Genomic DNA, 17014 nt, shown 5'->3' with positions numbered 1-17014 from the left:
TCCAGCTTGTCTCTGTCCCAGGTCTTGTCTTCAGCTTATGTCCTGTTTTTTCAGTTCTGGTAGTCTTCGTCTTCAGCCACTGTAGTTCTAGACTTCTCGTCTGGCCTTCTGATGGCCTCTTCAATGTGCTTCACCTGTTTGTTCCGCTCTTTGCCTGCCTGTTCTCTGCAGACGGATATTGGACATTGACCTCGGCTGGTCTCTTGGACCTACTTGACTGCCGCCTGCCTTCGACAATAGCCTGCCACTGGATACGCCTTGCCTTCTCCTGTTCCAATCCTGCTACATCCACAGATCTCGTTACAAGCAGAGCCCCCCCTCCTATGACCTGCCGATCCTATTACCCAAAGGCTCAACCTGAGGGGAACGTGGGAACGTGCCCACCCGCAGGAAGCATCAACTCCGCCTCGGCCCAAGGATCCATGTTACAACAGTAACATAAAGGACAGGAATGCCCCAGGCAGCCCCTACGTCCATGTCTCAGATGCTGAAAAGCACAACTAGTTCAGTACATCACAACTCCCGCTGAGAAATGCTTGGACGGTAATTCTCGCACACTGGAATGGTTTCAGAGCTCCTTTAGGGAAAGGACACTGCTCTGCTACCCCAAAATGCCATTTTGCAATGTCTGTAATAACAAAAACAGTTGCGGCACAAAGAGGAGTCAGGAACAAAGATTTCATTGCCCTTCTCAAGGACCACTGTATAGAAAACAAAGGTATGGATCAACAGTGATCCAATTTGAAACAAAAGAAAAATTAATACATTGTGTATGTAAAAATAAAACCTAGGAAAACCTTTTTTTTTTTTTAGAATTTTTAAACTTAAGATTTTTTATAGAAGGTTTTTATTTTCAAACATGCTGTACAGCACGAAAACACATTTTTCTCCTCTACAGGAAAAACAAATGCATTTTCTTAGTAATACTAATAGTCTTTGATATCTTCCCAGCCTCTTGCTAGGCCAGGTCATCTTGTTAATAGATGAACATCTAGATGAGGAATTCATCCACCCCCCACCCCCCGGAGAACTAGAAACAGTGAAATAACATGTGCTCTGAATAACGCCCTCCTCACACACACACACACACACACACACACACACACACACACTTTAATCAAAAACAAAAGCAGAGTCATAGTGGTCTGAATGATCCTTGTTTTAGGAAGGTCACACTCGGGGCCCAGGACTAAGTCTCATCCAATCACAGTGTGGATTCTCCAAATGAAATTGGGGGGAGGGTACACCTCCATGTCCCAGGGCATTGCACAACAGTCTCTTTAGGGCGCTAACTCAGTGCTTAAGTTCTTGTGGGTGTTCCATAAGAAAAGCGCTTACTGTTTGACTTCTTCACCGGTAATCAGTTGGCACCACCCTTTCTTCTGTATAAAATACAGCTCCAACTTGATCCCTATGTGTCCTTCAGTATTCAGTCCCAGGGTGATGGAAAGTAAGGGGCCCAGGGCAGAATGGGACTTCTCTTCCAAGAAATACCTGTGATCCACTGCTTGCCTCCAAGTCCTTCTCCTCCTATAAGAGGTCTCCAGTCTCTTCTCTCCCCGTCAGAGGAAATACTTGAACTTCCCAACTTTCCTCATGGATGGTGCACTCGATCTTTCAAGCTGAAAGTCCCAAAACTCATGGAAACCCCCCACACACACAAAATCCTCTCCTTTCCTCACTACCGGACAGAAAGAAGGGGCATAAAAAAAACGTCATCCTGAAACAGAAAACTTAGCAAAATCTCCAAAAGTCTGGAAACACAGAGATGCCACACTCCAACCAATGGGTGCGAATCGAAAAAAAGTGGTTTTCTCTCTTCCTAGCCCAGGGGTGCATCCTACCCTGAGCAGGTCTAGGAGAACCAAGCAAGACGTTTCTTTCCACACCTGCTTGCAAACAAATATCCCACCCTGATCCCAGGCGTCGCCTATCGTGAGCAGGCAGGAGCCCTTCCCTGTGGTAGCCTCCTAAGGGATGCCGTGGAGATCCCACATGGAGAATCTCTTTCATGTTTTAAATGCCCCAATGAAAATCAAAATCAGATGGACTCAGTTTTAGAGTTAGGGGCCGATAATTAGTGCCCTTTGTCTCTAGCTGTAGAGAGACTGCTATCGTCTCAGGTTTCATCCCGTTAAGATATGAAGGAGAACTTGTTATAGTGGTTTTAACATTGTGATTTTCTTGTTTTTGGCTTCTCAGAATAATTTTCTCAGGCGATATCAGGCTGGATTAAGTTTGTTTTTTCCCCCTTGCTGTTCTAATCCTTAATCATCCGAGCCACCTGCCTTTGCTTCCTGCTCTGCGACTTTTAATAGCCTCTAGGGCCGAGTCTGGGTATCAGGTCTCTTGCCTCAGCTTCCTATTTTGATCCCGTCATCATATTTCAGGACATATCCTCACTCCCAAAGCTCTGCGCCCCCCCTTGCATGTGCATCCGATTCCTGCCCCAGGACCCCAATGCCTCAGTATCCAGTGTGAGAAAAAAGTGTCTCCAGACAGCCGCAGATTATGGGGTGGAGTGGCCCATCCGTCTCATCCCTTCCCCAAACACAATCATGTTCAGTCTCCTACAGGAACACTCAGTCCTCCTGCAGAGTCTTTGGTGGGAAAGCTTCTCCTTCACTCACACACCATTCCCAATATCAGAGTCCTGTGCAGGGCGGGCACACACACACCTCGGAGGCAGGGAGCTTCTCTCTCACTATCTGAGCATTATGCACACCTCAGAGGCAGGGGGTTTCGCTCTCCCACGCTTATTTATTTCACATTTCTTATATTCTGTTTATATCAGAGTAACCATTCTATGTGTATTACCTGTTAAAAGATAAACGTACTCAAACATTGAAGTCAAAACGTGATTACTAAAATAGGAGCAAGCATACTGTAAATGACAAACAAAAGAACACATCATCAAATCATAAAAGTCATGATTTTGAAAAAGCAATCATTAAAATAAGTCAGGAGAAGGCCGACCGGAGTAGATGCAGCTCTTTCCCCAACGGCATGTAGAAGGTTTCCTACTTACAATCTCGAGCCATACGTTAGTTGTCAGAGTCTCCTCCTTTTCATTCTGTGAAGGGGCAGAAACAGTCAGGGGCTATAATGCCTGGCCATGAGAGTCCCTAGGTGCTATTACCCCATCCGTCAGCGACAGCCCGTTATGTGCTAGCAGTCTGACAGCAAGGGTCCTTAGGTGCTACCAACAGTTTCTAAGTGCCATGTACTGTAATGCCTGGCAGAGACAGTCCTTAGGTGCTATAATATCCCAACAGAAACAGTCCTTTAGCACGCATGACAGGCCTTTTTTACTATGACATCCAGCAGTGATGGTCCTTATGTGCTAGCTACAACCCCTGGCAGAGAGAGTTCTTACCAGGGAGATGAGGTTGGTGAGGATGAGCTTCAGCTGCACGCTGATGATGTCACTCACGCTCTGCGCAGGCCGCGTGTCCTTGTCGTAGCCGGAGAACAGGTCCTGGAAAAGCCTCCGTTCGTGTGAGGCAGAGATGGCTGCAGGACAGAGAGGAATGTCAGGGGTTCCTGGGACCAGCAGAAGCAGAGGCACAGCTGGAGGAGGTGTAGGAGGGTCAAGGACCCCCCCCCCCCCCCCCGAGGCTATGCCGCAGCTCACAGGTTTTGGGGCGATGAAATCCCCTCCCCTGCACTGTTATGTTATACTTGTCCCCAGTTTGGAAATCTTTCAGCAGACGGAGGCCCTTTGGGAGGCAGCTGCTGATAGATTTGCAGTGAAACTACATACCGTGACTTCAGTTTAACGTGGCCCCCTTCTAGCTCTCCCCCACCCCTAGGGCTGCCCAGAAGACACCTGCCAATGCTAGAGAGGACCTCCCTCCCCAACTCACCATGGAGAGAAGCACAGACCAGGGAGAGGAGCAGAAAACCCTTCATAGTGGCCGAGGGTGCCGAGAGTCGATGGCGGAGACCCGCTCCAGGAACCTGGGCTATCCATCCGGGGAGGAAGGCGGGGACTCAGGGTGTCAGTTCCAAAAACTATGGAGCGGAAGGGACACCCAATCCCTCTCCCTGGCCCCCTGCTCTCCCTTTCACTTTTCCCTTCCTCCACCCTTCTCTCCACAGCTGTTCTCAAGGGGTGGGGTTGGTTTTTTCCTCCAGTTTTGGCTCGTCTTACAAGGACAGAGAAAGAGGGAGAGAACAAGAAAGGAAGAAAGCACCCCCATCATTCTTCCCATCCCCCCCCCCCCCCCCCAAGCTCTGCTAATGCACCTCACGTCTGCCCTGATCACAAAGCAATGAAAAAGATACTTACATTATATACACAGGCGCACTCTCATCCATAACCTGTGTGAAACAATAAAACAACTGTGACACTTTAATTAGGGCCTCTGATTCTAGGGGGTTATAAACTGTAAAATTAGGTGTTTATTTTCTAGCCAATGAGGTGCTTTTGGAGGGTCTCAATCTGTGCTGTCACACTTCAGCTATAATTAGAGGAGAAACCCGACATATATTTAAGCTGTAACACTAAGACTGACAGATTTCACCAGGGTCTACACAGACCTCTCTCTCATTACCTTAGCTTCTCTCCTTTTCTCTCAGTTTTGAGATACACAGACGTCATAGATGTCCACAGATAAGGAACAGTCTGCCTGGTTGTTCCCACCTGCACTGATCTAGCTAATGATATCACCCAACAGAAAGCCATACAAGTTTGTCCACCTGCAGTACATTGCTCCTTGTGGTGACTTGGGCGGTCGTGAAAAGCAAAGCGGAAACTAATGCAGCTGACCTTGCAGTTCTGGTAGCACCCAAACATTAAACATAGCAGGTCTTTGTATATACTCGGTTCCCGCCTGCTCCCCGGGGCCTCTCTAACCCTTCTGGGCCCTTAGAGTAGGATGAAGGGAGCCACCCTTCAACCACAATCCCTTCTTGGCCAGATAGCAGCAGCTGGTTCCTTAAGTTCTATATTTCATTTGCTCATTTTAAGGTGGTTTGAGGGAGTTTCCTGTACCCTCCCCCCTCAGCTCATCCATATTCCCACTTGTACCAGGGACACATTTCTGGACAGGAAATCTGCACTGATGTTTTCCTTTCCTTTCCTGCCCATGCCATATTTTATAGATGAAGAGCTGTAGAGGCAGGAATCATCTCATCACCCTCGCATTGGACTCCTTATTTCTATATATCCCAAGGAGTGGTTGGTGGTCTGTTATGAGCATGAACTGCTATCCCAGTAGTTAGTACCAAAAGGCTGACTTCACTACCAAGGCCTCCTTCTCAACTGTTGAGTAACGCCTCTGCTCATGGCATCAGCTTCTGGCTAATGTATGCCACAGGACGTTCTTGGCCATCCTTCGCTTAGACCAAGACTGCTCTCAAGCCTACTTCCGTACCGTTGGATTGAAGGTTTTTCTGATTTTGATAAGAGGCTGGGGACCTATGATTGAAGGGGCTCCTTGGGTGCTAAAAATGAGGGTTGCTTAAGCCTGCTGGATACTGAAATGGTGGGGATCTGATTGCTGTGTCAAGGACCCGCCCTGCCCCACTCCACCCTCTGGCCCTCATTGTGCTCGATAACTTGTAATGTGGACCCCACCCAAAGAAGTTTGCCCACCCCTGGGTCTAGACTCTGTAACCAGGTGTGGCCCACTCTGGGCTTCAAGAGCCACAAACAGGCCTGGTTTTCAAGACATCCACAATGGATGCGCATGAAAACGATTTGCATTCAGAGAAAATACATGCAAATCTATCTCATGCATATTCATTTTGGATGTCTTGAAAACCAAACCTGTTTGTGACTCTTGAGAATGGGAGCTGGCCTCCTTTGCTCTTTACCATTCTGGGTAAAGGAATATACAAGTTCTCCATACTTAAATCAACTTCCAGAGCCTGATAGTTTAACCCTAATTATATAAGCACAACAATGACACTCCAAATCTCTTTGGTACATTTTTCCCTAGGATACTCTCAAAATGACTTAAAATTTGACAGGAAACTGCACATAAAGCCTGAGGATTTGGCATATGTGAGGAAGTAAGGCAGATAATGGATCCTGCTGTATCACTCTGACGTCTGGATAGAGAGGAGGAGGCAGAATGGATAATCCCCACCAACCCCAACAATTATCTCTAGCTCTCATCTGGACACAGTGCCTTCCAGACACAGCTAATCCTATAGCCGGGGACACCAGACAGGTAAGCTGTCCCCGTCCATTGATGGGACTGCGTGCGAGGAAGGCTTGCATTGCTGCTGCCTGTGCTGTACCTGTCCTGTGGTGGTGCTGTGCGTGAGTGTGAGAGAGGTTTCCACAATGCTGCCATCCATGTTGTACCTGGTCCATGGTGGAACATTGCGTTTGTGTACGTCTGAGTGTGAAGCACGAACTGCTGCTTTTTATGCCTTATGTTCTGTGTTGGGGCAGCGTGTGTGTGTGTGTGTGTGTGTGTGTGTGTGTGAATCTTGCACTGCTGCTGCCTGTGCTGTATCTCTTCTGTGATGTGTGTGTGTGAGGAATCTCTCTTATTTATGTTAAAGAAAAATACAAAATAGATAAAAACAAATATTACTTTTCATTCAATTATTTATCTAAATTAGATGGAATCATATATATATATATATTTATTTGTTTGTTTGTTTTTATATACCGCTGCTCAATCTGGTATATCACAACGGTTTACAGTGTAACGCAGTTCCAATAAGAATTAAGCTTCTTACTTTACATTATAACCTCATATCATTTGTAACATTTTACATTATAACTTCGACTCATGTGTAACAATGTAAATTGGGAGGAAATATGGGTAACAATGAAACAGGGTCAACAGTAATTTAACAGTGTAACATTTATAGAGTAACATAGAGTATAATAATTTAACTGTATAATGCAGAACAAAGTAGAGAGGACCATATACATAACTAGAACAGAAAAAGAAAAGCTACCATCTCTAAAAAGATACTTTGGAAATGCTATTTAAGAATTTGAACAGGGACAGTGAATTCTATATAAAGTTTTGCTTAGAAGCTATTAAGCTGTAATTGGTCTCACTTCTAATATGCGATTCACACTTAATTTTTTGTTTTATGTAACTATATAGCTTTTAGGATGCTGATTTAATGCCTGTGCAGAGGGTTTCCTCCATAAAGCCAAGTTCCTTGAGGGACATGAGTAGGCAATACAATTATGTAGGGGGATACTTAAGTTTGCACAACAGCCCTTGTACTGGCAAGGTTGGTCAGTCTGCCACACTGGATTAAAGACGACCGACCTCCTATACGTACTGTATATGGTACACTCATATGCTTGAATGGAAGCAGATAGAAAAGTTAGATGCTAAATTTTCACATAAATCCTTCTTTCAAAGATTATACGATAGCCTTGTAGAAATTTGCTCTAGGCCTGCCCAAATAGATCTTGCATTTGTAGAAATATTGGGTGTGATATGACTCGTCAAGGTGTGTCGTGTGTAGGTGTGAATGGTTGTACGGCCTTTGTTAAAATAGTTGCTTCGGCAACAAGTTAAAGAAAAAGAGGAAAAACGTAGTAGATGCATATTTGTTATTTTGTCTTATTGTACTTTCGTGTGAGATGTATTGTTCTGTTATACATTTAAATATAATTAAAAACCAAAATAAAAAAATTTTCATAACCCAGCAATTCCTTTCCATAACGTTTTCCCCATTGTTTAAATTTCTTTGTTGTAAATTGACTTAATGTCTCCTACTATTTGCATTGCTACATTATATTCTGACCATTCATGTTATTTAAGAAACATGAAACATCTCACATTCCATAAACAATAAACTGTAACAAAATTTATTAAGCAAAGGGTTTTATTTATTTATTTATAAATGTATATATCATTTATCAACGTTTCTAAATGATTTACAAGGTACATTCATAAATTGATAAACTTAAATTGAACAGGTCATATAATACCCGGCATAAGTCTAATGTTTTGTTACAGGAACTCTTAGGAGATATGATACATCCCCCCTGTACTCTGACTGAAAATGGGGATACTGTCAGGAAATATGCCATAGTTTCTGTAAGCCCAGCACATCTCGGCCTCAGGCTCCATCATCAGCATTTCTGTACTATATATTCTGTCTCACATAAAGTTTCCCATGGAAAGCTAACCAGGTGACATCTCTGGCCAGGGCCGGTGGAAGAGTATTTGCTGCCCTAGGCAAACCTTCAGTCATGCACACCTCTCCCCCAGCTTACCTATTGGTGGCAGCTCCAGCACAGCGCTCCCTCCTGCTGGTGGCGATGGCTCCAGCACAGCGCTCCCTCCTGCTGGTGGCGATGGCTCCAGCACAGCGCTCCCTTCCTTGGCAGGATTGGCACAGCATCCCTCTGGGCTACGCACTGACTGGATTTTGCTGCCCCTGAAATTTTGCCGCTCTAGCGGGCCGATACAGTAAAAACGCGTGGGAGCGGGCAAGCGCCCACTCTCCTGTGCGCGCGATTCAGTATTTTAATTTATTAAAATTAGGCCCGGCGGTAAAAAGAGGCGCTAGGGACAGTACCACGTCCCTAGCGCCTCTTTTTTGATGGAAGCGGCGGCTGTCAGTGGGTTTGACAGCCGACGCTCAATTTTGCCGGCGTCGGTTCTTGAGCCCGCTGACAGCCACGGGCCCATTTAAAATTTTTTTTTAAAATTTTTTACTTTTTTAAACTTTTGGGACCTCTGACTTAATATCGCCATGACATTAAGTCGGAGGGTGCACAGAAAAACAGTTTTTACTGCTTTTCTGTGCACTTTCCCAGTGCCCAGAGAAATTAGCGCCTACCTTTGGGTAGGCGCTAATTTCTGAAAGCAAAATGTGCGGCTTGGCTGCACATTTTGCTTTCTGAATCGCGTGGGAATACCTAATAGCGCCCGCAACATGCATTTGCATGTTGCGGGCACTATTAGGTTTGGGGGGGGGGGGGGTTGGACGCGCGTTTTCGACGCGCTATTACCCCTTACTGAATAAGGGGTAAAGCTAGCGCATCCAAAACGCGCGTCCTAATGCCGGGTCCGTCGGAGTGCACTGTACTGTATCGGCCTGTAGGTGACCACCTAGTTTGCCTAATGGAAACATCCATCTTTGGCTTTAGATGATATTTGGGGAGGGGGGGGGGGGGTGTCCTGGAAATGCCTCAACACTTCCTCCTAATCACTTCCTACATATTTTTTTGTTCATAATCGAATACAGTTCTTTCCTTGAAACTTTTGATTTGTTTTTGATGAGACCACTTTCCTGATTATTGTAGCAGATTGCAGGATATAGGATGGCAAAAATGATATTCCTTTCCCTGTTCTTCCACTGTTGCCCCCATCCATCCATTTGGACAATATTGGGACTAGCCATTTCTTAAAAGTACTCGTATTGAGCTATCGTGGGGAACAACATTGGAAAAATTAGAAGGTCAGAAGAATAATTCTGGATCTATCACCCCCAGACTTCATTTTTTCCTAGGTAAGGAACATTTCTCCTTAATAAATGTAATCAATTCCTCCAGAGGAACTGAAAATACAAATCTCTAATTTCTCTTCCCAATTAAGGGGTAGATTGTCAAACCTACCCCTGCCTCTCCCTGTGTGCGCCGAGCCTATCTTGCATAGGCTCGGTGGCGCACGCAAGCCCCAGGACGCGGGTAAGTCCCGGGGCTTGAAAAAATGGGCGTTCCGGGGCGGGGCCGTGGGCGGGGGCATTCCAGTGGCGGGACCGAGGCCTCCAGAACAGCCACCAGGCCAGGGGATGGAGAGCCGGCGCGCACAAGTTATGCCTGCCCGGAGGCAGGTGTAACTTCTTCAATAAAGGTCAGGGGGGGGTGTAGTTAGGGCTGGGGGGCGGGTTAGATAGGTGAAGGGAGGGGAAGGTGTGGGAGGGTGGAAGGAAAGTTCCCTCCGAGGCCGCCCCGATTTTGGAGCGGCCTTGGAGGGAATGGAGGCAGGCTGCTCAGCTCAGCGCACACAGGTTGCACAATTGTGCACCCCCCCTGCGTGCGCTGACTCTGGATTTGATAACATGCTCGCGGCTGCACTCACATGTTATAAAATCGGGCATAGATCTGTTGCGCCGGGTTGCGCAAACAAATCTATGCCCGCGTGCATGTTATAAAATCTGGCCCAGAGCAGATTAAAATCTAAGGTATTAAAGTTTACACCTACAATTTTTATTTCATCCTCTGCATTTTTTTTATTTCAGGTGGAAGACTGAATTTCCCAGTCCAAAATGTTTTGCATTTCCCATAGTTCAACATCGAATTAGAAAGTTTAGGCGTATCTAACCTACAGTATCTGGATGTAATCCACTTTGAAGTGCCTGAAAAGTGAAAAATAAACCAAATAAATAAAGTAAATAAATCAAGCTTATAGATTTACTAAAGACACTAGAGCATGATTCTTCAAAGGCTGAACAGACAAAGCATCTGCGAATGCAACACATTTAAGTCCACCCTAATGAATGTTTTTCATGGTTGGACTGCCCAGGGAAATCCTGATGGATCAGGGAACCCTGATCATGTCCAAGGTAATGAAACAATTCTGCATCTTTTTCAAAGTAAAAACTCTGCATACCTCGATGTATCATGCGCAGACCGATGGCCTCATCGAGTGCTTTGATCAGACACTCAAACAAATGTTGAGAAAATTTGGGTATGAAGATGGCAAGAACTGAGTCACATTGCTACCCTATGTGCTGTGCACATCCTATGAAGTGCCACAGAGCTTGACAAGTGTTTCTCCTTTTGAGTTACTGTATGGGAGGAGCCTGAGAAGAATCTTGGTCATAGCTCGTGAGACTTGGGAAGATGAAGGGAACCCCAGGCAGAACCTTGTTGATTACATTTTCTGAGTGCAGGATCTCCTAAAAAAAAAAGTCTGGAGTTGCGGTCTGCTTAGCGCCTAGAGAAAACTCAGGCTAGCCAAGCCCAATGTTACAATTGTCCCACGGTCCAAAGAGTATTCCAACCGAGGAATCACGTCCTTTTCCTACTCCCATCTTCAGAAAGTAAGTTGTTAGCCTGTTGGCAAGGACCCAATGGGCTAACAACTTCATAGCTTTGGAGGAAACAGGCACTTTGGATTATAAAATAGCCCAGCCTAATAAATGAAAGAAAACTCAAATCTACCACATAAACCTTCTAAAGTGGGTTGCATAGAAGGCAGAATGGTGCAAGAAGGAGAGTTGGGTTCAGATGTCAGACCTGAAGTGAACCAAACCCAGATTCTTTTTGGAAAGCAGCTGTCCACCACACTGACAGCTAACAGAACAAAACAAGGAGATGTTCTCAGACTTACTAGGTTGCACCCCAGGTGGTGAGCATAACATCATTATGCCTCCTAGAATTATACTACAGCAACAACCCTATCAGATACCAAGGCCATCAAGACTGAAGTGAAGGAGATGCTCCAACTTGGGGTTATAGAGGCATCTAACAGTGATTGGTCCTCAATCATAGTGTTGGTGCCAAAGCCAGATGGGAGCATAAGATTCTGCACTGACTTTAAGAAAGTCAACAAAGTCTCAAAACTCGACACGTACCCAATGCCACAGGTGATGAAATGATTAAGCATCTGGGATCAGCCCAGTACATCTCTACCCTGGACCTTACAAAAGCCAGGTACCTCTCATGCCAACGGGGAAGGAAGAGACTGCATTTTCAACACCAGGGGGACTTTTCCAGTTAATGCACTCTTGTTTGGACTCTATAGTACTCCCACAACATTTCAACGCTTGGTTGACTGTCTCCTCTACCCACATTAAGTGATTACAGCCACTTGCTTGGATGACATTGTGGTGTATAGCCCAGATTGGAAGACAGATCTAAGCCAATTCCAGTCTATGTTAACCAGTCTGAGGAAAGGAGGACTGATGGCCAACCCTAAGAAATGCTTGTTTGGAGAACAAGTCATCCAGTATTTTGGCTACACTTTGGGGAAGGGCAAGGTCCATCCCCAGTCCCGGATGATCTAGGTGGTAACCCAGGTGCCAGTCCCACAAATGAAAGCAAAAGTGAAAATATTCCTAGGCATTTTGGAGGTACTACAGAAGATTTATTCCCAATTACTTGGAGAAGGCAGAGCCTCTCACAAGACAGTTGTTGAAGAAAGCACCAGAGAAGGTCCAGTAGTCAGTTGAAGCAGCAAAGGCCTTCTGGGTTCTAAAAGAGGCATTATGCACCAAACCAATTCTGATAAGTCCGGACTTCCCTGAACCCTTTATGGTGCAGACCGATGCCTCAGAAATAGGCTTGGGAGCAGTCTTAGTACAAGAGAAGGGTGGACAAGAACATCCAGTGGCATACATTTGCTGGAAGCTGATAGCTTGGAAGAGGCATTATTCAACAGTCGAGAAAGAGGCTTTGGCAGTCAAATGGACCTTAGAGTTCTTGCATTACTACCTGCTGGGACGGCACACTCATAATGTACCACCAACCGTTCCTATGGATAAATAGAAATAAGAGCAAGGGTGATGAGATGGTTCCTGACCCTATAGCCCTTCAACTATAAAATGCCAATGTTGATTTCCTGTCTAGTGAGGTGTCCCTAGTCTAGGGAGGTGCTCACCCAAATAAGGGTGAGCTGAGGGGGAGAAAGTATACTGTGAACCCCCTCAAACCACCTTAAAGGACCAGCCACAACTATCTAGCCCAGTCCTCCTTAAGGATCAGCCCCACAAGGTATTCTGGATTAAAAGAGGTTCCTCTCACCATACTATGAGGAGTCAGGACCCAGAAGGGTTAGATAAGTTCCAGTGAACCCACACCATGAGAAGAGCAGCTATGTTTATGCTACCTGAACTTTAAAGTGAGCTGCATCATTGTCTGTTTTTTTGCTTTGCATTTTTGCTCTCACTGTAAATAAATTGCACAAAAAAAGCCTGTGCCAACAAAAACAGTTATTGTTATACCTTTTGACATGGTTTCATTCCCTATTTTTCTTTTGGGGAAGTCTATAGCTAGGTATTCTCCACTTGTGAAGACTGTCATGCTGCTTGTCCTTGGAGAAAGCAGAGTTGCCTACCTGTAACAGGTGTTCTCCGAGGACAGCAGAATGTCAGTCTTCATGATATCCACTTGCCTTCCCTTAGACTTGGTTTCTCCAAGTTTGAGCTAAAAAAATAGACTCAAAGGCCTCTGATGGATGGGTGGTATTATGCCAGATTGCATATACCTATTAGGGTAGAAAGTTCTAGAAACTTCAACATAAAAGTTCCAGGCCAGCTTTCATCAGAATGATGTCACCCATTTGTGAGGGCTGACATCCTGCTGTCCATGGAGCACACCTGTTACAGATAAGCAACTCTGCTTTCTTCTACTGGGGTTTGCATATACAATGAGATTCTGGCATAGTTATGGTGGACCATGAGTGTAAAGATTCATAATTATCTCAGGTTTTTCTTTTCCTTGCAGGTCATGAAGTCCCTCCTCAGAAAATGGCTCCATTACTTCTTGCTTGCATTAGCATTGCCTAGGATTGTCCATCTGCAAGACCTATGCACCAGTGAGAATAACCTGGTGAAAGGCATTCTGCAGACCACCTGCAGCCACCAGGGCCTGAAATCTGTCCCTTCTAACTCCATCCCCAAAATCACAGGCATCCTGCTTCTAAACTTCAACCATTTCCAGACCATTTCCACTGCCTTATTTCAGGATTTTCCTGAGCTGGTAGACCTGGATCTTTCAAACAATTATCTGACTAGTCTGGACGCCATGCAAACACTACCCCTGCAGGAGTTGATCTTATCCAACAACTCATTCACAGAGCTCCCCAAGCTGAGTAATCTCAAGAAACTGACCAAACTGCTGCTGGCCTATAATGCCATTTCTACACTGCCAGATGAGGCTTTCCATGGCTTGGGCCACTTGAAGGAACTGGATCTGAAGAAGAACAGAATCACTGACATCTCTGACCAGGTTTTTAAAGAGCTGCCCAATCTGGAGACTCTTGACCTGTCTTACAACTGCCTCCAGAGTGTCCCCCAACACCTGATCAGCAGCCTGGAGAAACTGGAGAAGTTCTACGTATCTGGGAACCATCTGACAAAGCTTCCTGATAAGTTCTTTGAGGGTCTGGATAATCTGGCTTATGTTTATCTTTATGACAATCCATGGCACTGCACCTGTGCACTGGAATACCTCAAAACCTGGGTTGTGGAAACTAGCTATGTAATTTATATCATCAATGGTAGTCTGACACTTAACATGCCTGAAAGTGTGGTGTGCATCTCACCTTCAAAGATGAAGAATGTCCCTGTTCAAGATTTTTCAACTGATTACTGTAGACCATTGTTCAATGGGGATAGCTTCCATCTCATAGAAGAGCTTCCCCCAAAATTTATTTCAGTCACAGCGACAGTGACCCAAACAACCAGCCATTCCATAACAACTGCTAAGACACATTCAACTAGTTATCCCATAACAACCATAGAGACCCATCCAACCAGCCATCCCAAACCAACCATAGAGACCTATCCAACCAGCCATCCCACAACAACCATAGAGACCTATCCAACTAGCCATCCCACAACAACCATAGAGACCCATCCAACCAGCCATCCCACAACAACCATAGAGACCCATCCAACCAGCCATCCCACAACAACCATAGAGACCCATCCAACTAGCCATCCCACAACAACCATAGAGACCCATCCAACCAGCCATCCCATAACAACCATAGAGACCCATCCAACCACCCATCCCATAACAACCATAGAGAGTCATCCAACCAGCCATCATGCTACAACCATAGAGAGCCATCCAACCAGCCATCCTGCGACAACCCTAGAGTCTCATCTAACCAGCCATCTCGTAACACCAGAGAAAGTGAAAAAAACAACCAGTCATGTTCTAACATCTTTAAGGACCCAGTCAACTATCAATTCCATCACAACCACAGAGAAATTAATAAGTCAAAAGATGGACTCTTTATGGAAGACCTCTCAAGAGCCTGCATTTTCCATCCATATCATTTCTGGATCAGCCACCATGAAAATGCTCTCTGAAACCACACTAGCCAGAGAGATAAAAGGCAACATTAGCATTCTCGCAACCCGCAGCCTGCAGCATGGGACCTTTAAAGACATTGTGGTCAAACACTGCTGCCTGCTGCATTTCATCCTGTCGCTGCTCTCGCTGCTGACCCTGCTGCTGGAGATGCTGACACTGTTGAGCTGGCTGGGTTGGGCTTACTGGAAGTACTACAGGCCCACCAAGAGACTGCTTCGCAGGCAGCCTAACATTTGGTTGGTTCGCTACAGCTTGCTGAGGAACAAGGAGCTGCCAGTGAAAGCCCCAGGCCAGGTCTTCCATAACACCAGGCCTTTGTTCTCAAGCTTCAAGGGGCCCTCAGGGGCCCAGTCCAATATCAAAAGTCAGTTCACTTACAGCTTGGACATGGGGGCTGAGATATTGGGAACCAGAGTACGGAAATATTCTTCCAATACTGTCTAAATTAAGAAGCACGTACCGCCACCTTCTCCTACCCCCCAGCCCTGAATAAATGCAGCCTTGTCTCACTCTTCACGTTGTTGTGACAGAAAATTGCATCAGTATTTATCATATTATAATCCTGAAAAAGTGGGGGTATAAACCCGACAACTCAAAATGGCATCATTCAATATGCCAAATATATTCATGGCAAAAATCAATCATTTACCAAATTGGTTGTTTCAGTTTCTCATGGCTTTTTTTTTTTTTTTAAATTAAATATGCACATAAAATCATAAAATCTTAAATTCTCACTGAAGCACAAAATAACAGTAAACATATACTTAGCTCCTTTTAAAAATATGGCTCAAAGGCAAAATCAAGCTGGCCACTCAGGCTGCCAAGAAACGGAAAGCAGGGGAGCTGTCAACGCTAATCCCCACGTGGAATAGTGACCGATGCTATTTTGAGTGGTTTGGTCATTTGTCATTTTCAAGATTATAATATAGTGTTTGTGAGAGGTTTGCATTTTGGTTTGCTGAATAGTAGCCAACTCCAGATACCCATGGACAAGCTCAGTTGATTCTGATTTCAGCCCCATCTGTCGGGCATGTAGTTCCCGATTTTCTTTAAAAAGTCAAAATTGTAAGTCCAGAGATGGATTAGTGATAAAAGCAGGCTCTCTGATGACCCAGAGCCAGCTGCCTGCTTCAGACAACAGAGAGAGGCTGAGAGTGCTTTGGAGGTCACTGTTAGAACCTCACCCTGGATTCCTCTCGTGTCAGTAATCAGTTATGGACTGTAGATAATTTTATACTTCAATCTGCACAGCTGCTGGCTGTCACATCCAGGTCCACCCTCCCCAATTCTTTCGCCACTGTTTCCATCCAAAGCATTCCACTTAGCGCAAAGGGACGCAAGCTTCTAGGCCAGAATACCCTCTACCTGTTATTGCTGGAACAGACACAACGGAATAAATCCCAGCTTTTTATGGCAACTAAGGGTGAAGAGAGTGCAGTACAGGCCAATCAGGGCGCCGTGAAAAAACCTAGACACTGTGGGCCAGATTTTAAAATCTTCACCCGATTTTATAACATGCGCCTGCAGCCGCATGCATGTAATAAAATCCAGGCTCGGCGCACGCAAGGGGGTGCACAATTGTGCAACTTGCGCGCGCCGAGCCGCACAGCCTCCCTCCGTTCCCTCTGAGGCCGCTGCGAAATCGGAGCGGCCTCGGAGGGAACTTTCCTTCTGCACCCCCCCCCCCACCTTCCCTTCTCTTCCCCTACCTAACCCGGCCCCCAGCACTACCTAAACCCCCCCCCTTACCTTTAATTTGTAAGTTGCGCCTGCCTCTGGGCAGGCGTAGGTTGTGCGCACCGGCGACGGCCGGCCCGCGATCCCGGGCACAGTGGCTAATGGCCGCTGTGCCTGGAGGCTCCGGCCCCACCCACTTCCCACCCCCCTTTTCAAGCCCCGGGACATAGGCGCGTCCCGGGGCTCGGCGCGCGCAGGAGGCTTTTAAAGGGGATACGCGCATATATTACACGCGTATCCCTTTTAAAATCCGCCCCTGTGTGTCTCATCCTGAACTGTCTTGGAGTT

The 17014-nt window shown here is 45.9% G+C and overlaps 2 protein-coding genes across 3 annotated transcripts in view; one reads left to right on the top strand and one right to left on the bottom strand.

The window, feature by feature from the left end:
• Positions 1-4020, bottom strand: part of CHRNE (cholinergic receptor nicotinic epsilon subunit) — a 35327-nt gene extending 31307 nt beyond the window's left edge. The window contains exons 1-3 of one of the 2 annotated variants that reach the window (XM_029580462.1): positions 3867-4020; positions 3377-3513; positions 3029-3073 (exon numbers count right to left, since the gene is read on the bottom strand). In XM_029580462.1, the coding sequence (XP_029436322.1) occupies positions 3029-3073; positions 3377-3513; positions 3867-3912 (228 nt within the window). In that variant the 5' untranslated portion in view covers positions 3913-4020. The remainder of the gene's footprint in view (positions 1-3028; positions 3074-3376; positions 3514-3866) is intronic. The other variant, XM_029580463.1, reaches the window with a different exon arrangement.
• Positions 4021-6111: 2091 nt separating this feature from the next.
• Positions 6112-15505, top strand: GP1BA (glycoprotein Ib platelet subunit alpha). Its single transcript, XM_029581208.1, has 2 exons — positions 6112-6179; positions 13391-15505. The coding sequence occupies exon 2, from the start codon at positions 13394-13396 to the stop codon at positions 15431-15433; it is 2040 nt and encodes a 679-aa protein (XP_029437068.1). The 5' UTR covers positions 6112-6179; positions 13391-13393; the 3' UTR covers positions 15434-15505.
• Positions 15506-17014: the final 1509 nt, after the last annotated feature.

This window comes from Rhinatrema bivittatum, chromosome 16 (assembly GCF_901001135.1).
Source record: "Rhinatrema bivittatum chromosome 16, aRhiBiv1.1, whole genome shotgun sequence".
In the NCBI taxonomy this organism is placed as follows: Eukaryota; Metazoa; Chordata; class Amphibia; order Gymnophiona; family Rhinatrematidae; genus Rhinatrema; species Rhinatrema bivittatum.
This window is presented reverse-complemented; position numbering and strand designations above follow the sequence as displayed.

Coding starts and splice junctions, on each gene's coding strand:
- GP1BA (XM_029581208.1), top strand. CDS start 13,394: ATGAAGTCCCTCCTCAGAAAATGGCTCCATTACTTCTTGCTTGCATTA.